At 37.4% G+C, this 25,844-nt stretch overlaps 1 protein-coding gene across 6 annotated transcripts in view; it reads right to left on the reverse strand.

The window, feature by feature from the left end:
- Positions 1-6,457: 6,457 nt before the first annotated feature.
- Positions 6,458-25,844, reverse strand: part of fam49a (family with sequence similarity 49 member A) — a 29,513-nt gene continuing 10,126 nt past the window's right edge. The window contains exons 1-13 of one of the 6 annotated variants that reach the window (XM_049480974.1): positions 21,371-21,532; positions 20,361-20,415; positions 12,663-12,742; positions 12,238-12,317; positions 11,168-11,289; positions 10,718-10,823; positions 10,490-10,626; positions 9,986-10,063; positions 9,765-9,881; positions 8,966-9,045; positions 7,790-7,916; positions 7,598-7,668; positions 6,458-7,208 (exon numbers count right to left, since the gene is read on the reverse strand). In XM_049480974.1, coding sequence (XP_049336931.1) covers positions 7,145-7,208; positions 7,598-7,668; positions 7,790-7,916; positions 8,966-9,045; positions 9,765-9,881; positions 9,986-10,063; positions 10,490-10,626; positions 10,718-10,823; positions 11,168-11,289; positions 12,238-12,310 — 975 coding nt within the window. In that variant the 5' untranslated portion in view covers positions 12,311-12,317; positions 12,663-12,742; positions 20,361-20,415; positions 21,371-21,532 and the 3' untranslated portion in view covers positions 6,458-7,144. Of the gene's footprint in view, positions 7,209-7,597; positions 7,669-7,789; positions 7,917-8,965; positions 9,046-9,764; positions 9,882-9,985; positions 10,064-10,489; positions 10,627-10,717; positions 10,824-11,167; positions 11,290-12,237; positions 12,318-12,662; positions 12,743-20,360; positions 20,416-21,370; positions 21,533-25,844 lie in introns of those variants that run through there. The other 5 variants (XM_049480966.1, XM_049480979.1, XM_049480989.1 and 2 more) reach the window with 5 other exon arrangements.

The raw sequence follows: 25,844 nt of genomic DNA on the forward strand, positions 1-25,844 counted from the left end.
GCAACCACAAACTTAATTGTATTTTATAGAGATTTTAAGTGAGCTAAATAGACAAGGTAATCATGGAAGAAAACCTGTTAGAGGCTGCAAAAGACTCGAGGCTTGGACAGAGATTGACCTTCCAGCAGGACAATGAACCTAAACATATTCATGTGTTAGAATGGCCCAAAAGCCTTGGTGGCTCTACTAAGTATTGATATAAGGGACTAAATACTTTTGCACATCACTTTTCACTTTTCAGTGACTTTTCATCATTTATGTGCTAATTTGTGTTGATCTATCAAAAACACTCAATACAATACATTTTGCTAGTATTTTTCACACCCTTGAATTGAAATGAAAAAAAAAAAACTCAGAGGTTTTGGGCAGGAGTTTGGGGCAGCTTCACTTCACCCAGAAAAAGAGATAAGGGAAGAGAAAAAAGAGAAGGAATGAAGGAGGAAGATGGGGAGGAGGTGGGTGCCAAGTTGTTCAACAAGCAGGTAGAGAGGAAGTGATGGTTTATACGTACGGGCACGGCTCAATCTCTCAAAATTAAGTTATATTCATAACTCCACTTAGGTTTGTGATTGTAAAATGAAAAAAGTTGGCAAATCCAAGGGGTGTGAATACTTTTCAAGCCTCTTTACGTTTTAAATATGAGGCAAAATTATGAAAACTGTATTTCTGGGCTGACTGTAGATGCACTATGTAGGTTTTCTGACAGAAGTTTCTCTGTCTCTGCTCAAAATACCAGCCCCCTCAACTCTATCTATCTATCAGTGGGAGGAGACTAGATTTCTGACTAAATATCAGAGCGTGGAGTATTCTCTGGTGGAATAATCAGTGCATCGTGTTGTTTTTCTTACTGCAAGGTCACTGCTGGCCTGGGAATACTCAGACAATTAGAACGATTATCCAGAAAGGAACTCAGTGGAGGAACTGATGACCCTGATGATCAGTGGTAGTTAACAACTATTAAGGTTTCTTAATGGAAACTGAATTCAAGGTCTGGATTTAAAAATCTCTGGGTAGAGGTGGAAGAAATACAGAAGTAAAAGTACAAATTACTTCGAAAAACAAGTATCTTTTAATTTAAACACACAAAAAGTGCATTATACTGTGCCAAGTTTTTTTTTTTTGATGAATTAACCAATCGAAATTCTCCAAAACTGCCTGAAATAAACACTTTTTACATTGAATTTTCTTGAAAGTTAAGAAGGTTTTAGCCCACTCTTGTAAAGTTTCTGAAGTTTGGGAAACACTTGTTTTTCATTGGACAGCAATGAAATACTACCATAATAAAAAAAAAAAAGTAAAATTTAAAATATGATTTACATTTTTTACTTAAGTAAAAGTGTAGAAGTGGGGCTATAAGGGGCTCCACCGGGCTAGGCGCTGTCACTATTATCAGGAGATCGCTGGTTCAAATCCTGTTTATGTAGCTTCATCAGCTACCAGAGCCCTGAGAGAGCACATTTGTCCTTGCTCTCTCTGGGTGGGTAGATGCCGCTCTCTACCCACATCACACCAAAGCGTGATGTCAATCAGCACAAGGAGCCTGTGAGCTGATGTATCAGAACCTAGTCACTGCGCTTTCCTTCGAGTGCGCTGTGATGCTACTCGACAATGCTGCATCAGCAGCAGTTGGAAAAGAGGCGGTGGCTGACTACATGTGTTTCAGAGGAGGCATGTGCTAGTCTTCACCGTCCCGGTGTGTTGGGGCACTACTAGTGATAGGGGGAGTCCTAATGTGCTTTTTTTTGCCTGATAAAAAATTTGCACAATTAGAGTAATGAGGCTCGTTTGAAATGTATTGAATAAAAAGTACAGATTTTTATTGTGAAATGTAGGGACTAGAGGTAATTGAAGTGTTAAATGACAGAAATACTTAACTAAAGTACAGATACTTTAAAAAGTACATTAACAAAGTTTTTATAGTCCGTTATTTTACACCTCTGACTATGGGACCCGTGGAACGTATATTGTGTTTGTACAGCAGGTTTAACCCTTCAACTACAGGGTTCTCCTGTTCCACTCGTTACCTGTATCTCTGGAGCATTCTCTATACTGGTCTATTCTGAATAGTCTGATTATTTTTGAACAAAGTATAAATAGAAAGAAGAAGAAGAGCATGAACTGTCCTCTGAAGCCTAAAAAAACATTACAAATGCAGAATATAAAGTCTTCTAGTGGCCATTTTAAATTCAGCCGGAATGCTGTACAAAGCAGGGCCAACCAAGCAAGTTTAGCAATCCACAAAGATCTGTCAGAATCCTGCAGTCAAAGCGTGTGAGAGGCAAAGCCGCAAGTGCCTCACTTGAAAGGCTGTGCGGTCCCAGGCCTGCGCTATTCTCATCTCGACTCCAGCACAACGCCAATCATTACAGCCTCTGCTCTAGATTGCCCGTGGATTGGGACACAAAAGAAGACTGTTGCTATCAATAACGCAGGAATCATTTCAGTCTGCAGCAATTTATAGAGCTACTTAATCTTTTGGAATTGCCCACCACTCACTTCCACAGCAATTTCACTGCAGTGCTACTCCACCTCATCACAACACCTACAGAAGCCAGGAGACGTTTTATAGGTCTGATGTTCTGTGGAGGCGTTTAAATATCACTGTAGGTTTTAAAAAAGTAAAGGAAAATTCCACCTTTTCTTTACAAATGAATACCTTAATGAATGACAAATAAAATCCATCATTGTGAAATAGTGCACTAAAGAGAAACATACTCTTTCAAATGTTTGTACAATTGTGATGTCATATAAACCAAAAACTAAAAAAGACAAGACATTTCTTTCTGGACCACTCAGAGCCCTAAGACTAGACCTTTCTGTTTCTATTTCTTTTTCAATCTGTACTTGCAAGTGATACAAATACTGTTGTTTTATGTACTGTCCAAGACATCCAATAAATCAACGCTAGTGTGTGTCTAATGCAGATATTCATCAAATCTAGCATCCACTATTATGAAACTATATAATTAGGTACTGAAGAGGTGTATTCATAAATATTATGTAATAACTTTCTGCAAAATAACATTCAGAATAATTAAACCTTGTTTTATCACCACTACTGTAAACAATACTAAGCATTTTACATCAAACAACACAATAAGACTTTTTTTTAGCTTTAAATCCATTTTTAAAGTAAACCTTTATACATAAAGTGATCAATAAATAATAGTTGCACCCAAAAGGAAGTTAAGATAAATGTTACTATAAACCAGAAACTAAAAACAAACAACAAACCGTTCATTTTCTTGCTACCCTCCGTGCCTCCACACAGATTCCTTGGTATTATCAACTTTTCTCTAAAGATGACTCACTGGTATTCTAAATTCCTTCATGACAGTCTGGCATGACACCATTGCAGTCTTATTTTATGTTGACATAACATAAGGGTGTTGAGGGCAATCGTAATAATGATCTGCATATATGCAGATGCATATATGCATCATTGCTCACTGAATGTCTACAATTATTTCGGCACTATGGTGCACCCCCATCAGGAAATGCATCCCCTGTCGGGAGTGTGCACATACGTCTTCTTGGCTTGAAAATATCCTAAGCTGCTGTTCCAAGCTACACTGACTCCTGAGAAATAATGAAAACTAGTAATGTTACCTGCAACCTCTCCAGTGAGAGGATGCTTTTCCTGGCGGGGGTGCTAAATCTGCACCTCCCGCCATGAAAAGCACCACCTCTCAGCAGCACTTTACTTAGAAATACGCTCCGAGAGGGGGTTTTCTTGGCGAAGGTGCTGAATTTTCATACCGCCACACCACTAGAGGCGCTGTGGAGCGCTAGGTACAGCAACATCACCAAAGAGGCACACTGGGACACCTTGCTACATACTGGTAGCCAGTTAGCATAACAAGCTAATAACACTAAAAGCTCAGCTTTTTGAAGCCAATTTTTGTTTCTGCATCGAACCTACGCTATAGCCTACAAGTGAGCAGTGACTATGGCCCTGTTTAAATATAATAATACTGTAGCTTGAAGGATCATTTTAAAGCACACTGAACTGAATGTAAGTTATTTGTTAACTGGAGAAAGAAGGGAAACTGTAATGCCTCTTAAAGTGGTTAGCATATCTCTCTTTAAGGTCTGTTTTTTTACATTCTTTAGCTGTTTTTTTGTAAATAAAGTCTGATTTCTTAATATATTGTGTAATTTTGTGGGACAAAGTAAACCCTATACTAAAAGTGTTTCATAGTATATGCACTCCTGCAGTAAGTCACAAACCTATATTAAAAATATTGCAAAAAATATATATAATATAACAATAAAATAATAAAAATACTGTGATATACTGTGAAACTGTCAGAATCCTGAAAGATACCGTGATATACATTTTTGGTCATCCAGCCCAGCACTAATAGATAGTATAGAAATTGCTCTTGTACAGCTGCAGGCTGTGCAGCAAGACCACAGGGAGGACCTCAGTGCATCTAGGTCCCTTATCGTTTCTCAGTGTCGCAGCCATTTTTCACGTGGCATTTTCCCCACCAGAGCGGCTACAGGCTTCAAATTCATTATTCAACACACTAGAAGAAAGGCCATGACGTGTTTAAGTTTCAAGATTTGAGATGTTTGGCAGGGACTAAAGCTGTGGGTGGATGCTGGTGGGAGGTAGATGTGTTCAGCAGCAGGGGGAAAGAAAAGCAGAAAAAAGACAAAAGACGCCCAACAGCTCATCACTAAGCCAAACCAAGTGAGGAAAATGAATTGTGGCAAAAAGGAACAGTGACAGACACAGGGCCAGTTCACAGCAATATTCTAACTGTCCCATAATGGGGGGAAAAAGGATCCAGATGCCATTCTCTTCGTTGTTGTGCTGTCACATCCGTCCTCCAAGTTTCAGCTGCACTGATTTGAAAGCCTGTACCGCCTCAGCTGACATGGATAGTGCTGCATTCATCCATCACTGCTGCATTCCAGCAAGAGTGAACTGTTGCCTCACAAGTGAAGCTTCTGTCCCATCTCTTAAAGTGTCAAAACACCGGGCTGCAGAACAGAATCATATTACAGACATCACTGAACACTGTAAAGAACAAAAAGCATTTCCCACACTTCCCATTCCAGCTGCCAGCTTGATCAGCTGCAGTGTGTGGTGAAATACTGCCATCATGTGTTAGAACGTGTAATAGCATGGTTCTTCTGGATTCATTATACAGGGGAGCAAAGCTGTAAAAAGTATCTCTATTTATTACTAAGGTAGAAGTATAGATAGAGTTTAAAATAGTTCTGTAGATATTAAAGTATCAAATCAAGCTTTTTACTAAAAAAAGTGTACTGGTACTGGTTTCAAATCTACTTAAAGTCTAAAAGAAAAAGTAATGTAAGGAAAAAAAATAATTAATATTAAAAGCTTAGTTCTCTACCCTGCTCCCCAAAACTCTTTTATTTCTAAAAGCCATAATGACTATAATGTTATATTAAAATGTTTATAAATTGGGGGGCACTAGGCTGCCTGTTTCAGCTGCATATATATGCCCATTGAAAATACTGTAAATATATTTTAGTACAATTCAAATCTATTAAAGAAGCTTAGTTGGACAGTTGTCTCAAGTTCTTTTGAGTCTCTGCACGGATCATCTTCATACTAGGCTACATACGTCTGACATGTTCTTGCTAAAGTGTTGGGGACGTGACGTGTGCAGGTGTGATGAACCCATATTAAACCATTAGGGAATTGGAATAGTATACATTTACACTTCTCATCCAACCACAATCAGAATCACTATATCCAGATGGAGAGATTTATCTGGATAGGGGTTTTTAAACAACGAAAATCTATAACCAAGCTGAAATGAAAAGAGTAACAAGACTATTTCCTTAAAATGTAAGAAGTTGCACGTTCAGATAATTGTGTGAAAATGTAAGTAGAAGTTACAATTATTCTGAACGTTATTTACTTATACTTGAGTATAGATAACCAAAAAATCTCTACTTAAGTAACAACGTATTTGTACTGCGTTACTTGAAACCTCTGCAGGGCAGCTACATCAAGTCAAAACAGGGATGATATTCTTCTGTTTCTCCACCTAAACTATCAAGCTTTAATTCCTGTGAGGACTCACCATATTATATCACTTAACATAAACTGTTACACATCAGTTTTCATGTAACATTTCTTTCCCTTATTAACAGCAAAATAAATCATTCGTACTGAAATTGATTTTGTGTGTAAAGTCTGCTTAAAAAAGTGATTACAAAATCTAAAAGGGTTTTTTATTTAGGTTAAGTTCAAAACAGATGTTTGTGAATAGGGAACCAGGGTGCTGCTTTCATGAGAACAGTTGTTTTGAGAATTGTTGTCTTCATTTAACAAAGAACAAGCAAATCTGCAACGAGTGTGAGAAGGAGGCAGTGTTTTATAAGTGTATAGATATTTATATATGAAATAGGGAATGCACTAAAATGCGTGTAAAATTGCGTGTACACTGAATAAATACTTAATTACCCCAGCTTAAAATATACTCAAAATGTCATTTTATTTCAAATTTTAAAGCTGTGGTGATGAGTAAAGAATGCGTGTTAGACACAGAGGCACACAAACAAGAAGAGCACACATCACATAGAAAAAAAATACAACAAAAACTTCGCCAAAACACAATAAAAAAAAGAAAAGAAAAAAAAAAAAAAAACAGAAATGCATTTGGTAACATCATTCCTTTCTCTAGCATTACTGAACTGCCTTCTCACTCTCCAATCAAGACAAAAGCACCGTTTAAATCAGTAAATCCTCCGTTTAGCTTCTGTTCACCTAACCTCACCCTACAACACTTGCCCTGAACACACACACTCCTCACAACACATTAGCCCCTTTGGTTTGATGATCACCTTTTTTTGATTGGGGAAAAAAAACAAAAAAAAAAACATGGAGAACAATATCATGAGCTTTTTGTAAGGCGGCGAGGCTTCATTAATTTGTGCTTTAAAAGACAGTAAAGGCAATCAGTTCAGCTCTGAATAAAGGTATTTTTTTTTTACATTGCAGTAAATTGGAGGGAATGGCTATGTAAATACACACAAGTATTAACATCAAGTCCTTAAATAAATGTAAACATATACATCTTTTGAGGTCTGTACACTGATCCTCTTCGCTTAAAAAACAAAAACAAACATACAAAACAAACAAAAACAGAAAAGAAGGTTACTGGAGCATTGTTCTGATATTTTTTGGAGTGGATTCATCATTCAGATGTTTTGTGGTGAATCTGGAACAAACAGAGAAAAAGGAAATGTGTAAATTGTGAAGCTCTGTAAGGGGTCTATATTTTATTTTACTTAATTTACTTTAATTTATTATTCTTATTTCAACCTATTTTATCCTTTAAATTACACAGACTGATGCATGAAAGTGATCTCACTGCAGATTGTCTGTTTCATACAGATTCAATTCTTCATACATACACTATAGACCAAAGAGTATATATTTTTAATATTTAAACAAATGTTTACATATAAAATCAAACTCTTCTTTTAAATTTCTTATTTTAAGTTTCCATATATGGGCAGTTTATTAATTCACAGCAGTAAAATACAGTAAGTGAACAGGCTCAGTTATGAGTGGTGGCTGGGTTGTGCAAAGAGAGCATTAACTTACTTGAGGGCATTAAGAAGACCTTCAACATTATCAGCTGGCTGATCTTTCAGGACCTTTATGCACCCTTTCATCTGCAGAAAACAAAAAAGATTGATTGGATCATAAAATGTTTGGTAGGAAAATCCATAAATGCATATTTTAGATTAAAAAAAGCCTCCGACTGAGCAACTTTTAAAAGGTCAAGGTTCTCACATCGATTTTAGAGGACTTGTTGAAGGCACCGTTGGGATGCACATGGTCATAGAGAATGATGACGCCCACCATCACCCGCATGCAGAAGAGAAGCGTTTCTTCACTGTTGAACCGGCTCGTGTACTCTCTGAGAAAGAAACAAGAAGTCATGAGCTTTTCCATCACTAATGATCAGTTTACCAGCCTCTCGATTATTTTGCAACCAACAACTCTTTCCATAATTAATTATTGATTAATAAATAAATAAAATATATACAACAAGGTACAGCATCATCTGGATCATATTTACAAAAAAAAAAAAAAAAAACTAACCAAAAGCTCAGAACAGGTATCTGTTGCTATAAATTCTGCTTTAGTCTGTGTGAAAGGGCCAAAATTACAAAAACAAGTATTTCATGTTTGATTCTACTGAAACTCATAAATAAAATTGTGCAAATGTTTCCTTTTGTATCATGCAGCACAGGCCTGTTGAGTTTGATTAAATTAGCCTTATTTGAAATTGCACATTCTAAGTTGTGTCTACTGTGTGTCACAAATTGCGATTTTGATGCTGAAACGATATATTTTGCAGCTTTAAACTAAACTCCGTTCTGCTGAAATGAACCTGAAAGTGAACCAGCTGCTAACCTTAATGTTTTAGGGTTTACACTACAAGCGAAATTTAAGTTTTTTTGGACCCCTTCAATGCTTATGAATCTCTGGCAACTTTTTGTTCAGACATCTTTTTTTTTTTTTTTTTTTTTTTTTTTTTAACTCAGACCCCACCGATGTAACACTGACCTATGTGTATTTCTAAATGGCCACCTTTGGATGCTTTGTTTTCACAATACATAATTATAGCAGACTCAAAACCAGTTTTGTGAAATCAGGTGTAAAATACGTCTAACTTCAGGTTAACAGTTCCTCATATGTCATATCTACACTGGGGGTGTTTTTCTAGCTGTTTAGGCAGGACAGTTGCACATTACACTTGCTTTCAAATGATGTTTAAATTTGATGACCCAGAATACCCACAGGTTTATGAGGATGCAAACTTCGCTCAAAAATGTAATTAGACAATGAACTATACTAGCAGATTAATTCTTATTTCTACGGAAATAAGATGTTTCATGCCTATTAAACAATAAGCTTCCCATCCCATGTTTGAAATGAAGGGACAGCAGACTGAATACTTACGGTGTCTCCAACATGACCTTGCACACACTGGCCATTGTGCTCAGACAGTCTGTGGTGTTCTCCAGGGGCAATGTTTTATTCTACAAAGAGAAGTAATAGAGTGTTAGGTCACCATATACCTATTCCTTACTGAGGCTTTAATACCCACAGGTTTATGAGGATGCAAACTTGGCTCTAAAATATAATTAGACAATGAACTACACTAGCAGATTAATTCACTAGCATATATTTTGCTGGAGGAACTCTGTGTTTTATGCCTATTAAACAATAAGCTTCCCATCTGAATCCAACCACAAAGAGAAGTAGAAAAATTACTTCCAGGTAAAAGTAAAAGTAAAATGCATTAGTGTTCACTCAGAATTGCGAGGGTTGCTAAACTGCTTTTAGTTCCTTAAAAACATTACTACATTAAAATGCCAAAATATAGTTTATCATTTTACTTTAATATTTAAATGTTTTCTGTACTGTTTAGAACTGATGTATAATAAATGTAATAAACTGTCTAGTTCTAGAAGCCAGATATGCAAAAAGCATGCTCCCCATAATAAATTCAAATTTCTCAATTCCCCTTCTCAAATTAAATTTAATTTTATATCATTTAAAATTATTTTTATATCAACAGGAGGAAACGCTAATTAGTCTCGCGAGGTCCGAAACTACTTCAATGGCACTAAAAGTCTAAAAGTTTAAAGAGTTTGAATTTAAGTGTGAGAGATATGACGAAAACACTAAACTGCGCACCAGTACTCTCCCAGCTTTAGCAGCTCTGAGCTAAACCGGATTTAAAACAGTGCTTTACCTCTGTCACAAAGTTTGTTGTAGCTGTACTAAGAGTTTTCAGCATTGGAGTGGCTTCAGCATAGAAGAGCGACATTCTGTTTGCCATCTCATTATTAACTTCATTTTCAATGTCCAACTGCAAAAAAGGAGAAAAGCACAATGTAACGAATGTCAAATTGTAACCGATTCTATGAAAACTAGCCAATTTATTACATCAAACTTCTAAATCAAATTTCTTACATTCATGTTATTTATTCTGTTCCGGCTGATCGTTCTTCTGTAGTAGCTGAAGTCGTTTTGGATGGCAGGAATTCTCATCTGGGGAAGCAACAAAAGTTTTGATTAGTAATTTTTTAAATAGTGAAGACATTTATTTATTTATTTCTATTTACACAAAAGTAATAGTAATATAATACAGGAAATTGACAAATCCTGCATATATAATTTGGGCAATACTATATTTTTAATCATGATAAATGACATGCATATATTCAGTTAAAAAGCGACCATAATTAATTCTGTTTAGCTCGATTTGGTGCAGCAGAGAATGGCATACATTCCAACCTCATTGAACAGCGTTGATATGTTTTGGTTTTTAAACAAACAAGGAGGAAAAGTTAACAGGAGAAAGATAAAACCTTCTTAACTTTCAATGGATTTAATTTTTAATCCTACTACCATTCCATAATTGAAATGACAACGTTAAATAATTAGTTGAGTAGTGTGTTGACAAGTTAGAAGCACCTTAAGTTCATCAAAGCGGAGGGTGAAATGCAGTATCTCTGCAAACTGCTTGGCGAGGGCCTGCTCCTTCTCCAAGTGCTGGGTGGGAGTGTATGGTGGACATGTCAGAGACTCTAACAGGCTCTGCAGTGCTTTCTCTGTGTGGATGAAAGGAGAAAACACATCAGGCACCTGTTGCACATGGTGCACATTCAAATGCATGAGAGGGTACAGGAGAAGCAAGTATACCCAGCCTCAACGAAAAGCTATAGAATTTTTTGAGTCGGATGACAAGAGGACACACTGAGTTCCACGCCCTCTCCTGAAGCAACAAGTCGTTAGGATTTTGGATGGCCTGAGAACAAACCAAGCAAAAAGTTCATTAAAATACATTCCATAAACAAGTATCATTTTCTATCTATGTGGACCATGCCCTTAATACCATAGCCCTAGCAAAGCTCACATTTGGAAGAGTCTTATCAGTTCAGTACATCTTTTACAATGGTAATTAATCCAAATTTGACTGCAAACCAACTGCTAACACACTAAATACAAAGATATAATAAAGATCTGTGTCTACACAGGACAGGATATTAGATTATGCTTACAGTTCCAGGAACAGAAGCCTATCAACAGAACTTCATAAAACATCTACTACACACACTTGTGTTTGTTTGTGCAAGAGTAAGAGAGACATACATCTCTGATCTCCTGTCCAGCTCCTTTGTAAGCCTGCAGGCCTGACAGGATGCTCTCAGATTCCTGGAGCACAGCGTTCACTTGGTTCCACACTTCTCGCTCACAGTCTGTCGGCTGTGCGTCTGATACACACACACAAATACAGACAACCTGTTACACAACTGTCATACAACGGCTGAATGCAAAGCAGATATTATGTAATACATAATCACTGACAATCATTGATCACTAAAACATATAAAAAATGCATTAAATAAGTATTTAATAATATAAAAGAATATTGGTTCAAGTTCTGTCAACACTTCAATATAACTAATGCAGCACATATTTATGCAGTTAATCTCATTTTGGGTTTCTGTCAATGTTACAAGTGTCTAGAAATGAGGCTTTATGCACTGAGTGTAGTTTGAATAAATACAGGGCCGCTAAAGAATACACCAAAAAGCAGAAAAACAAATGACATCTATCAGATGACCTGCATTAGTATTAGTATTAAAATGTTTGACAGGCTGAGCTTTGTTAGACAGAGAGAGATCTAAAAGATTTTACAGCATGCAAAGAAACATATAAGCGAGTAATTTCTGTAAATAACAAGCGATAAACACATTATTATGTACAGAATCTCCAGGAATCATGAAACCTTCATTACAGCCAGTAAGTTATCAGCAGATTAATAATCGTTAATAACCATTTTAAAACTGTTAGTCACATATAATTCAGCTGCTCATGCACATTTGTGTAGACAACAAAACTCACAGCCAAAAAGGCCTTGAAATACATTGCTTTTGTCTACAGAATTGGACTATAAGAATTTGCATGTGCAAAATGCATGCAAAACTACACAACACAGGCCTACAGACCTTTTATCTGCACATGCAAAATTTCTTGGAAACTCCAAGAACGTTCCTACAACAGAATTTACTTGTGCATTTTTGTACATTTTTGGTGTTACACAGTGATGAGCAGCAGATGTACACAAATACACACACAATAGGGATTTTAAGACATGCATTGGGTTAGTAGCTAGCAGGAAGGACAGGGAGACCAGGCCAGGCAAAAGCTCTGCTCACTTTCAAAGTCAAGGAAAAAGTTTGGCCCCTGATCAAGCTCTGTGCAAGTGAGCACTTTTAAAAGATTCCCCATTTGGTTTCTGGAAGAGAAGAGCAAGAGGAGAAAGAGAAAGAGAGAGGTGTTGCATGTCACAGACAAAACACAAGGAAAATCACAGGTCTTCGAGTTGGCTGCTGCAGGACTGACACGCTCAGATAAAATAGCATTTTCCTTGGTGAACGCTGTTCTGTAAAACTGACATACAGAAATACCTTTTTAAAGAATTAAAGGTCATTAACAATGCGTTTCATCAGCGTTAACCAAGAAAAACAGAGGCTGTTTGCTGCGAGAGAGCTCAGTCAGGGCAGGCCAGTTTCTCCATCTATGGAGGAAACACATGAGTGGTTACACGCTTCACTCTGACTCCACCTCCACTCAAACTTACTTTCAAAATCCAGGAAAAAATGGGGATAGTTCTCTATTTCTCTTGTTAGGACTTTTAGAAGATTACCCATTCCAGCAAACCTGATCAAGATATAAATGATAAAAAGAAATTTATAAAACAAAGGCTAAAGTGTATAAAACAATTTAATCAAAGATCAAATGAATCAACAAGGTCTCAACGAATATTAGACCCATGTTGAACATCTAACAGTGCTGACAGTATTTAGTGGAATATTGGTTTAAGCTGTTTAGATTTAGCAAAATTTAAAAGAAAAATTGACTAGTAAACGGCTCAGGTCAAAGAGAGCAGTGTTCTACTATTACACCAAAGTGATATAGTAACTTTAATATGATAAAGACCCAGTCTATCTCTCTGATTGTTTCATAAAAGGTTCTCACTACATACTTTTAGTATGTACATACACAGTGGAATATGGTAGATACAGAACAGCGTCTGTCTGTCTGTCTGTGTACCAGGTATACAAACCCCTTATTACCCATTCAGAATAAATTAAAGCTCCTACTTCCAAACAGAAACGCTGTACTTTAAAGGAGCACGCTTAACGTTGGCATTAGTATCAGTTGTGGTTAAGCTGCAAAACAGGTCTTTACCACAGGAGCAGTGTAACTGAAACTGCACTACTGAATACTGGACACAATGATTCTTAATAGAAGACAAGTATAAAATTGTGCCATCAATGGTATGAATCTTGGGCAGTCCAGTAGAGGGCATCACAGCAAAGTAATACGCAGCTTTTTTTTTTTTTTTTGTTTCTTACAATGAAAACCTTTATAAATCAATCTGGTGTGCAGCAACTTGAACTGCCCAAAAGCACCTTATAAGCCCGTTGGACAGTTTTGCAGACAGATTAATTTTAAACCTAGGCTAAAACAGCTTTAATATGGGGAAATCACCACTTTGACCATAACTAGGGTTAAACCCATATTAAGGAAATCTGCTTCATTTATTTAAAGCTGACAGATCTGCAGTTTAACAGAATTTTAATGCAGCACTGTAAAATGACTAAGACCAAAGGTGCACGTTTGTTGAAGAGGATGTGAAGTGTTTCTGTTGTGTATGTGGTTAACCATGTTACAATAGGCTGCTGCAGATTCTAAAACTTCCTGTCACACCTTCACTACTCCAGCTGCAAGAACAACTACTCTCTCTCTCAAAAAAAAAAAAAAACTTGACCAAATGTTACAGCCCCGGTGAACTATATACATCTGCTAATTTGGAGGCATAGCATGTCTGGTTTAGCCTGAAAGCATGCATGTATCCTACAACACGTTCACCCATGTCGGCCTAGCATTTCTAGGGTTCACACTTGAGTGTGCGCCATGTGTGGACCTTAGAAGTGCAAGGCAGACACAAGAGAACGTGTTGTAGGACACATGCATGCTTTCAGGCTAAACCAGACACATGTAAAAGGGTATGTTTATAACCAAGCCTGAGCTGAAGTGAACACAGACAGACACACACACACACACACACACACACCTTAAGTAGCCTGTTATTAATGAGGTGAGCGTGTGGACTGAAGGACTTGTTTGTGGAGGAATCCGACACCATTCACAATATGCCATTCACCAATGCTACAAATGAGCTCAGAATGAGAGAGCAGTTGCTTTTACCTAGGGTGCTACTTCTGCGATAAATAGGAGAACAAGGAAAGTTGGTGAGGGGTTGGTATTCAAAACAACTTCCTGTTTAATGTATCTAGGCCAAGAGTGGACCACAATGCAAAATGTCTTTTCGTACTACTGTAAATGTATTTCATGTTTAACTCCGCTTGATGTTAGCATGACAAATGCACTACATGTTGGTTTGAGAATATGTTCACAAAGCAATTTTTTAATTTATGTCCATCATCATTATCTGTTGCTGGAATGCTGTCTGAAACTACTGGTTTTCTTCCTGGTTTCTACACTGGATCAGTTTCTAGACTTACCGGATGGTACATTTTGACAAGTCTGGCAGGTTAAAACCAGGAAGTGGTTTGTGGAAGAACATGAGACACCTGCACATATTTTCTTTTGTTAAGATAACTCCACCCCCCCACTAGTAAACTAGTAAAAAACGCATTTCACATTTGGTTCAAGCAGAAAATCCTCTTTAAGTGCATTGGTGCTTTTTTTGGCTTGGTTTTACAAGCTCTAAAATATGTTAATATTAGAGATTTAACATTTAATGTATTTATTGAATGTTTATTATCTATATAAAATGACTAAAATATATTTAATATATTTTAAAGCTTGTAACAAATGAGACCAACTGTGGTGTGGAAATAGGTTTGTCCCTTCATGAATTCTTATTTTTTGCATCTTTGCATATTTGCTTAAATGTTTCAAATCATCAAACTAATTTAAATATTAGTCAAAGACAACACAAGTAAACAATTGGCAGTTTTTAAATGAAGGTTATTCTTAAGGGAGAAAAACTTGCATGGCCCTGTGTGAAAAGGTGTTCCAGTTAAAACAGCTTAACTGTGGTTTCACACCTTTGTTCAATTTCTCAAGCCACACCCAGGCCTGATTATTGCCACATCTGTCCTCAATCAAGACATCACTTAAATAGAACCTGCCTGACAAAGTTAAATAGACCAAAAGATACTCAAAAGCTAAACATCACGCCGAGATCCAAATAAATTATAAAGTAATTGAGCTCCAATAGCTCCACTAACAGCAAAATTGTAGAACAGTGGTGAACCCTCCCAGGAGTGACCGGCCGACCAAAATTATCCCAAGTGTACAGCAATGACTCATCAAAGAGGTCACAAAAGACCCCACAACAACATCCAAAGAACATTTAAGCTAGTCTCATTTTTACCAGAAAACATCTTTGTAATCCTCAAGACTTTTGGGAAACATTCTGTGGACTGATGAGACAAATGTTAAACTTTTTGGAAGGTGTGGATACAAAATAAGACCACATTTCAGAAAAAGATCATTATACCTACGGTAAAACATGGTGGTGGTAGTGTGATGGTCTGGGGCTGTTTTGCTGCTTTAGGACCTGGAAGACTTGCTGTGATATATGGAATCATGAATTCCACTGTTTACCAAAAGATCCTGAAGGAGAATGTCCGACCATCTGTTCGTGACCTCAAGCTAGTGCTGGACGATATGGCCAAAATTCATATCACGATATATTCCTTAATTTCGGTCGATACGATATAATTTCGATATCGATATAAATACTTAGAAGGCCACAGAAAACTGCGAAGAATCCCTGCAATGGAAATATGTACCTACTACTGTCTGAAAATTTAATTTAAGTCTTTGAAACCTCCTTTCACGAAAACATTATAATACTTAAGAAATAAAAAATAGTCAAGATAAATCAATGCTCAATTTTATTTGCATATAGCAAAATAAAAACATGACATCCAGGGTTTCCCCCAGGATTTCCTTGAAGGTGCGGTGGCAGGACCCCCCGGTTGGGAACCGATAATTTATATCACGTTAATGATATCACGATATAACACAATTACACGTTTCCAGTTATTTTCTTTATTTCCAACTGTCACTGAAAAATGCCCACTTAAAACAAAAAGTTGCAAAAAGTAGGTTTCTTTAAAATAAATCCTTATTGTTCTTTTTTCAGATACGGTAAACGTAAAAGTGTGCAACACAAAATGTTAAATTATACATAACAGAGGAGAAAGGGCACAACAGAATATATATGTATTATTTATTCGCTCTTATCTGTATTAGGTATTTTAAATGTGAGAATGAGTAAATAAAATAAAAAATATTATTGAATTTAATTAAAAATTGTGCTTATTAAAACAGACAAATAATATCTTTAATCTTTAATTTAATTACAATAAAATGTTTACTGGACCGTGAAAACAAATGCATCACAGAGCTGTTCTAGGGTGCCTCTATTCTAGGGCCCTACATCCTTGCTTTATGACAGCTCCAGAAACAGAAACATAGCGTGATTTTCACTCCACCAGGTGAGTGAGCCTGAGTGGACACCTGCGTAAGTTGAAGCTGTTTAATCACTGTTTAATTCATCTCTCTCTCTCTCTCTCTCTCTCTCTCTCTCTCTCTCTCTCTCTCTCTCTCTCTCTCTCTCTCTCTCTCTCTCTCTCTCTCTCTCTCTCTCTCTCTCTCTCTCTCTCTCTCTCTCTCTCTCTCTCTCTCTCTCTCTCTCTCTCTCTCTCTCTCTCTCTCTCTCTCTCTCTCTCATTATGTTTCAGTCTCTCTCTCTCGCTATTTACAGGCGCGCTCTCGCTCTCTCTCTCTCTCTCGCGTTATGTTTCAGTCTCTCTCTCTCGCTGTGTCCTATACTCACACTCTCTCTCGCGCGCGCGCGCGTTATGTTGGCACTGCATGACTAACTACCGATTTCCACCCCCGAAGGGGCAACGCTGATCAAGCGCGGGAAAAACGCCGGGCTCCGAATTTTCACGAAGGGTGGCGGGGAAGAACGAAGGCGTGGCGGACCGCCGCACTGAAATGAACGTGGCGGAAACCCTGGACATCCCTGTCAAACATAAGCCTATATAACTATTACCAATAAAAATAACTTTAAATTAGGATAGAAGCAGAGCTTCTTATTCTTTTGTAAACAAAGTTAACAGATCAAAACAAAAGTGTTTCAACTAGGATAAAGAATAAAAGAAGCCTTTATATAAATAAAAGCAACAACATTTTCCCGTCAAATAAACAAACCTATAGGCATTATCAACTATAAATAACTTAAATAACTTACAACATACGCTATAAAAGTGCTTCAGCCAGTATAAGGAAAATATTGTATGTAGTGGAACTGATTGAGGTGGTGGAACAGATTAGATGTTTTAACGTTACCGCGGCTAACCTGCTCCACTCTCCGGCACAATTTGCAGCAAACTGAAGTTTAGCAGACCTTCGAGAGTTGAACCAGGGGCATTCATTTTGCATCAAAAATGTCCCGTGCTGGGAGCCAAGAGGACCCGCGGCTGACCGAGAGGACCCGCGACTGACCGCTGACCGAGCGGACCCGTGGGCGGACCGAGCGGACCCGAGGCTAGGCTAGGCTAGGCTCGGCTTGGTTCCGCTCCGTTCCACTCCAGCGCGGAGCATTTCAGATGCGAACCGAGTCTACCTTAGCCTTGGATCTGCTCGTCCCGGCTCCGTTTGGCTCCAGCGCGAGGCATTTTAGATGCGTAGCGGACCCGAGCCTAGCCTAGCCTAGCCAAATCTAGCCTAGCCTAGCCTATCTGGCTACGTGCCTATGCGATTACATCATCACGCACAGAGATAGTCCAGCTACGGAGGCTGATTGTGTTCAGCTGTGCGGTGAGCTGACGCCAGTAAAACGCCTGTCCGTGACAGATTCTGTAAATAATACATATCGATATACCACAAAAATGATATCACCGTTATTGAAACATTTCTTATCGCGATAAATACCGATATCGAATTATTGTCCAGGCCTACCTCAAGCTAAAACTAACTTGGGTTCTGCAGCAGGACAATGATCCAAAACACACCAGCAAGTCTACCTCTGAATGACTGGGAAAAAATGAAGATATGGGAGTGGCCTAGTCAAAGTCCTGACCTGAATCTGATTGAGATGACCTTAAAAAGGCCGTTCATGCTCGAAATGTTCTAATGTGGCTGAATTACAACAATTCTGTAAAGAAGAGCCAAAATTCCTCCCAAGTGCTGTGAAAGACTCACTGGAAGTTAACGCAAACATCTGATTGCAGTTTTTGCTGCTAAGCATGGCCCGACAGCTATTAGGTTTAGGGGGCAATCACTTTTTCACACAAGGCCATGCAGGTTTTTTTTCTCCCCGAATAATAAACATCTATATTTAAAAACTGTATTTTGTTTTTACTTGTGTTGTCTTTGACTAATATTTAAATTTGTTTGATGATCTGAAACATTTAAGTGTGACAACCATGCAAAATAATAAGAAACCATGAAGGGGGCAGACACTTTTCACAACACTGTATGTCCTTAATCATTAATTAAGTCGGTTTGGATAAAAGTGTCCACTAAATGCATCAAATTTAGGCTTAAATTTACCAGTTTTGTAATAGCCAGTGTAGGTATATAAACTTTAAACCTCTCTGTAAACAGTAACAGTTCCTGACATTAGAGATAAGCTGGGCCACATGTTGCTGCCAATATGCAAAAACATGGAGGAAATTAATATGAATTAATATCATCTGGTAACTGCTGCCATAGTTGATTATAAAAGTACAGCATCTAGCATCAGAATATGATGGCACAAGTTTGTTTTCTATGGTATAAGACTACCAAGCATTAGACTAAAGATGACCAGAAAACACCTAAACATGAAGTCCAGGACTTCTGGAACAATGTACAGATGAATCAAGTTGAATTATTTGGAACAGGAACAAAATTACAAAAACCCAAATCCACTGTGTAATGTATGGAGGAAGAAATATCATTACTGTAGCTGCTTTACTGCAGCAGGGCCTGGCACAATCCATAAGTGAATTCAATATGAATCATTTATTGCATCAGAGGGGGCTTGAGGAGAATGTAAGACCATCTTTTCAAAACCTGAAGCTAAAGCATTTCAGAGCTAAAATAATTCTACATGAAGGAATGAGTGGAAACTTTTTCCCAGTTAATGTCAGAGACTGGTGACTGGCTATAGGAAATGTCTAACTTAGCTGCCCCCCCCCTCTTTGGCTGAAATAATGTATTAGGCCATAGCATGTTCTAACCCTTTAATTTGTTGCATTTGTTAAAACTGCAATCAATAAACAAATGATTAAAACAAAACTAATTTGTTCTATTTCTCTTCCTATTCTATACTAAGCCATATTACTAATAGGATTACAATATACAATATATTTGTAAAATGATGATCAAATGCCTATATGTATAAATATGTTTTAAAAAGATATCCTCCATCAAAAATTACCAGAGGTATTTCCTTCACCCCGTTGATGAAAAGCATCTAATTACAGAATTTACACTAATGCCTTCCACTTGCATCCCACTGTGCTTTGATAAAGTTAAATCACTTTCACTTTAGGAGGCTCATTTGGATTGAATAAACAAGCAATTTGAACACAGTAAATATGTTTGAGCCCTGCTCAAAAGCATTTTACTGCAGTGTTTATTTTCTTCACAGTTGACTAAAGCCAGCAGTGGCTGTTACAAAATGGGATTAAAGATTCTGACCGATTAACTGTAATATGAACACTTTACATTAAAAGGTTTTTAACTGCACCTTCTCCTGGAGGTCGCTGCTATGTAGTTTACTCACCAATCATCCTTTCTCAGCTCTAATGACACCCAAAAACATGAGGTATAATCATTATAATACGACCAATCAGCTCTGAACAGTGGTGCTAGGGCCTCCATACATACTACTTAAGTAACTTGGCTGAGGGTTGCTAGGAGAATGAAAAAAAAATATTGACCAATCTGTCCTGTATCCACATCAGTACAAATCACTCCTCCACACTAACAGGATGCACTAGAGCAGTCAATATTGCTGAGAATGTCTCTTTTAAATAAATGGTTGTAGTATGGATAATGGATCTATGGCCAATAATTCTTATTTAAAAAAAAAATAGCAATAAATATCAAACACTGTAAGTGCATGAAAGCTAAAACTGAACAAACCGCGCATTATTTAAGTATAATAAACATATTTATAAAATAACCGAATAGTATTTAAAGAACTCTACTAGAATGAAATATTAATAAACTGTACCTTATCTGGAGGAGAATTTCTGTGTCCTTCTAGATCATCCGCTTGCTCTTGATTTCTAAAAGAGAAAAGCAGAGGTTCAATTAGCCTTCTGACTGCATTTGTTTGTTAAGCTGCACAAAATTCACACACACACACACCCCAATTGTTTTTTCACAGACAAACAAGAATGTCCTCATTATACAAACCCTAATCATAATCACTTAATCATAATCTGACGAACAGTGATCAGCTGTTCCATGTTAACTGGGGTAGTAAATTTCAAGTGACAGTGGGGTTCAGTAAACACAGCAAATGGCAACTCAAACCCATTCAGTGGGGAACTAGATAGTCAGACATGAACACTATATCCCTGAGGAGACGGTGAGAATAGACCTTAAATGAGTAATACCTTAAAACATGTAATATCTTAAATGAGCACATAGTGAAATTAAACAAAATTCACACAGCACCACACTCAAAAGGTAGAGTTAGTATCTATTTTGCATAGGCGCACAATGTAAGAATAATGTCAATATCAGCAGATGATTCTTCTGAACTAACGTACATACATTGTATACATTTATACCGAATGTAAAACTTACTGTGCTAAAATATCTGAACTTAATAAAGGGTTAATAATTAATTACAATTGGGAAAAGCCCCATTTATACAGGTTGTAATGAAGTGAAATGGCACACACACAAAGTTCATATAGTGTCAGTTTCCAGATATAGAAGTCTAGAGTTTGACCTAGTCTATGACTAGTCTTAGTACCTTTTCAGAAAACCAAAACCAGTGTTTAAAAAAAAAAAAAGCAATAACATTTAACCACATCCACCATTTGCATTTGTTTACAAATGTAAAATGAACCTTCATTGTAAATGCACAAAAAAAAGTACAACAGACCAAAAGAATTAACTGGATGTGAATGTAATTAAACCAGATATATAGCGGACATGTGCAGAGATTATTTCCCTGAGCATTTCCAAACAAGCCCACTTCCTTTGTCAGTGGCATGCAGTGGTACTCACAATCTCTCCAGACAGCGTTCTGGCTCCAGAGCATCCAGCTGTGATCTGTACAGCTTCTACAGACTACAGTCAACTGCCTTAATTCATCTATCTAACTCTTTCACCTTGATGGATGGCAGCAGACCAACAACATTAACAAATGTGGACTTGAAAGATGAGAGTGAGAGATAAAAGACTCTCTTTCACTCCACTTCGCCTTCCATCTGTCAGTGTCTATAGTCCTCACCCTTCCCCTCCCCCACAGCCCATGCAAGCTCACAGCCAGCCCTGAAGTGCCCACCACAGCTCATCAACGTGCGGACAGCCGGCGATGATGAAGAGGCTCGGACAGAGCCCACGAGGAGACCTAGCCATAAAGCATTATGTCCTCACATGGTCATGAGACTCCCAAACACACCTGCAGAATGAGCAGCCTTTTATTATATTTATGTATTGGTATCAGACAATTTTAAGGGAAAACAAGCAATTGGTGACTGGCCAATCAGATCATATCCCGTATTAAGGATTAACAGCAGTTCTGGCTAAAGTACTGTTCACTGTTATATATGTCAACACATAAATAAACACAATAGACGGTATCATGATTATCAAATATTATTGAGGTAACGTCCACTTATTGTACAGTAAGTCCATAATGTAATTATTGTGACAGGCCTAGTAGAGTGTGTAAAATTAACATCTTGTGGGGGAAACAATAACTGGATTCCCCTCTCAAGAGTACATTTAGTCCAGTACAGCGAGTATCATAACACAGCAGAGCTAAGAAATACCACTGACTACACAAAACAGCAAAGAGTGCAGATCACAATAACCACAAAATAAACCTACATTGCCTAAACTTCCTTTGGGATCATGTTAGTAAATAAAAAAAGTGTAAGTAAGTACAGCAGCAACAGTCCTTTAAAGAAAGTTAAAGGAATCCTTTGATAAAGTAATCAAGTTTTTAGCACTAGACAAGCAGCCTTATTGTCAGATGTATTTTTCACTGTGAAGTCCAAAGTGTAGTTCTGCATGGGGATTTCAGAGTGCATTAAAAGTGATTGATTCCAAAAAAGTAGAGTACATTTATCTGGAGAGACGATGCAGGAACATTACTGAAGCCCCGCACGATGATGCATTACCAAGTTGGCCTGAAGGGTTAAAGAATCATCCATCTCTTTATTTGGTATCAGCAGACTCACTGTGCAGTTACACGTTGCAGTGTCTCAAAAACCAGAGTTATATATCCAGTCACAGATCCACAGCACAGGAGAGGAACAAGCAAGCAAAAGAGAGATCGAGAAAAAACACAACTGTCTAAACCCCAGCCGCTCAGCAAAACATACTTAGTATGACAAAATCATTTAACACTCTCTCAGCTCCCTCCCACTCATTATATTTATGTCCTGTTTGTTCCATGAAATCGCATTTGATTGGCTGATGTGGTCCTGCTGTCACATGATGACCCTGGGTAAATAAATGTTTTATCTAAGCATAATTTCTTAATGTCTTTCAAATGTTTGTTTGGAGAAGTAAAAACAAATATGTAATGTAACCATCACAACAAAACTCAAATGAATGAAATTAACAGTGAATTGCACTACTTTACAAGCCGTGTATCATAGCTCATTTCAAATTCAATGAATGAATAATACACGGATTCCTTAAACTAACAAATACACCATTTTGCAATTCTCAGATGTGAGCGCGGCCATTTTATTATTATTATTATTATTATTATTACCACTGCAATCTACATCATTATTATAGCGAGGAACTGACCCAACAACTAATTCGGTACACTTCACTGATATGATCTTTACTTTAGGAACACTAAGAGAAGAAATGTAATATTTGTAAACAATATTAAATATCCTTGAGTAAACTACAATGTTACATAGTAAATCATAATAATTTTCCACACAGAGAGGAACTAACAGCCAACTAAAAATCAACCTGCATCTGTGAAGACCTGAGAGATGTCATGTGGTGATGCTGCTGCTGGTGATGATGGTGACAATGATATTTTATTTATGGTATTTCCCCTCTCTTGCTCCAGGTACTGGAATCAGGAAGAGCTCAAATCTCAGGAAACAAACATGTTTTTCAGGACCTGCAATGGAATGTTCCATTGACCTGAATAATACAAGCTGCTCAACACTGAAACTGGAGTCTTTGGGCCAAAAATGATCTTCCTGCCATAAGAATTTTTGAGATTAATCTGACATGATAACTCTCCACAGCTAACCGATTCACACACTAAACAGCTCCTGACAAGCAGAACAGTGCAACATGTGCTGAAATATGAGAAACACTTTATTCAAGTTTACGAAATAGAGAAAGCAAGAAAGAGAGAAAGAAAATAACAAAACAGAAAGAGCCTTTCCCTTCTAACAGGGTACTCATTCAGTTTTTTGTACATCTGGTTAAATATGATTGTGAGATTTTCTCCCACCTCTGACCTCAGGTTAGGTTTGCCATGGTTATGTCTCTCCTGTTAACCACAGGCATAAACTCCATCTGACACACATTAACACTACATCTTGCCTGCAGCCTCTCGTCTCCTGTAAGCGTGACAACAGTATCCACGGCAACAAAGTCATTAGAGAGAAAGCACATTTGAGCGACATCTTTCTTCCACAGCAGCCAGAGGAGTCTGAGTAAGGGAACACCATGTCCTTCAGTGACAGAATGAGAGGAAGAGACTTTAAAGCAAGTGAGGAATTCTTTGGCACACCAATCCTTAGTTAAATACCACTGCAAGTACTCTGAACAGACCTCATTTCAGTGCTGATGCAGATACTAACTTTTGAAATATGCAATTCCCAACTTCTAACTGCAGCTGAAAAAAGTACATAAGTATTGACGTGTTTAACACTGTTTTTTTTTAAACAACCATCACTTCTTATTTTTTAAAGGGGATTCCCAAGTGCCTGACCAAAATTAAAAGAGAAACTGTAAATCGTTTAACTGAATTCCCCACTTCTACAAACAAGAATGTCAACGGTCAGATCAAGTGCTACAGTTTGGACACTCCAATGTCAATGTACTCCAAGTTATTTTTTATATTGCAAAATGATTTTCACTATGAATGAAATCAGGTGGAAAGTCAGAATACTGCTAAAGTCAAACTGCAAAACAAATACATTGCTCTCCAGGGATTGTCTTTTGCCTCTCTAAGTAAGCGACTGCTGAACAACAAACCAAAAAGAAAAAAAAATTAAAAGTTAAATCTCTATTTAGCTTTTTTCAATCCCATTACTAATCTTTGTAGCCTACATCATCTGAAGCATAACTGTAGTGTATGAAAATATTTGACTTAAGAAATTGCACAACTGAGCACAGCTTTTGTGATTTGGATGAAAATCGATCTGTGGTGTTCCAGCAGATTTTAGGCAAACAAGTAAAATGATATATTCACAAAAAACAGCTCCACAGCCCAGTTTTGAAAAGGCTAAGACCACGTTTAGACACTTTCCATCCAAGCTACTCCAACAGTGAGTAAGTCCATAACAAAAATAGTTATGAGAGAAGCTGGAGAACAGAACAAATCAACCTCAAGGATGATGTCTCCTGACAAACTACTGTGATTAACCAGTAGATTGAGAAATTTTACTTAATTCTCTATGCTGCAGATGAATGGTCAGACCTAATAAGAGAGTCCATTGTGAAGCAGCAGATGGTGATCCATACCCAAAGAGTGACTGATTGAATAAAAAAAAAAAAAAAAAATAATTAAAGCTGATCTGGCTATTGGCATGCCTGTTCAATTAAAAAACCTTTTCGTGTCTCTGTGAAGCTCACATTATCTTTCATTAGGGTGGTAATTAAGTTATCCAGGGGCAGAATAATAAAACATATCTACAAACTGCTTTAGAACTTCAGTTGTGGCCCTACATGTCCACCAGGATTCAACTATATTTGCATTAACCAAGATATTTGCTCATCTTGACAACATTCAAACAGCAGGTAAATATAGTCCAAACCCAAATTCTTACACCATATATTATATGACTGGGTTGTTTGTGCACACAACCGCTCTGAATAGGGTTTCACTGGAAGGATAATGAGGTTAAAAAAAAAAAGCTGGACCGATGTTGCTGTTCTAATACTATTACAAGCCTTATGTCGCAACCATTCTGTGTTTCTAATAAAATGGGCAAACATGGGCATAGGATGCAAATGCAGCATCAAAGGACATAAAAATCTATAAAAGAAAAATGGAAAAAAAGGCTATTGAGAGGACTGGGCTGGGCTCCCCATGTCCTAATGCACTTTTTCTGCAAGGTGGAACAAATTCTCAGTGATGAAGCCTGAATTTTTTTAAAGCTCAAGATTCTGACAAGAAATCCCTTAAAATGCCTTGTCCTGTATACAGGCTAGAGGTGTAGGTGATACAAAACCCTGTTTTTCTGCAGTTTGATTTGTGTTCTTAGGAATATATTGATTTTAAAATGAAGTTCAGAAAAGAGACACTTTTTTATTTTATTCATTA

Source organism: Astyanax mexicanus, chromosome 1 (genome assembly GCF_023375975.1).
Source record: "Astyanax mexicanus isolate ESR-SI-001 chromosome 1, AstMex3_surface, whole genome shotgun sequence".
NCBI classification, from domain to species: Eukaryota; Metazoa; Chordata; class Actinopteri; order Characiformes; family Acestrorhamphidae; genus Astyanax; species Astyanax mexicanus.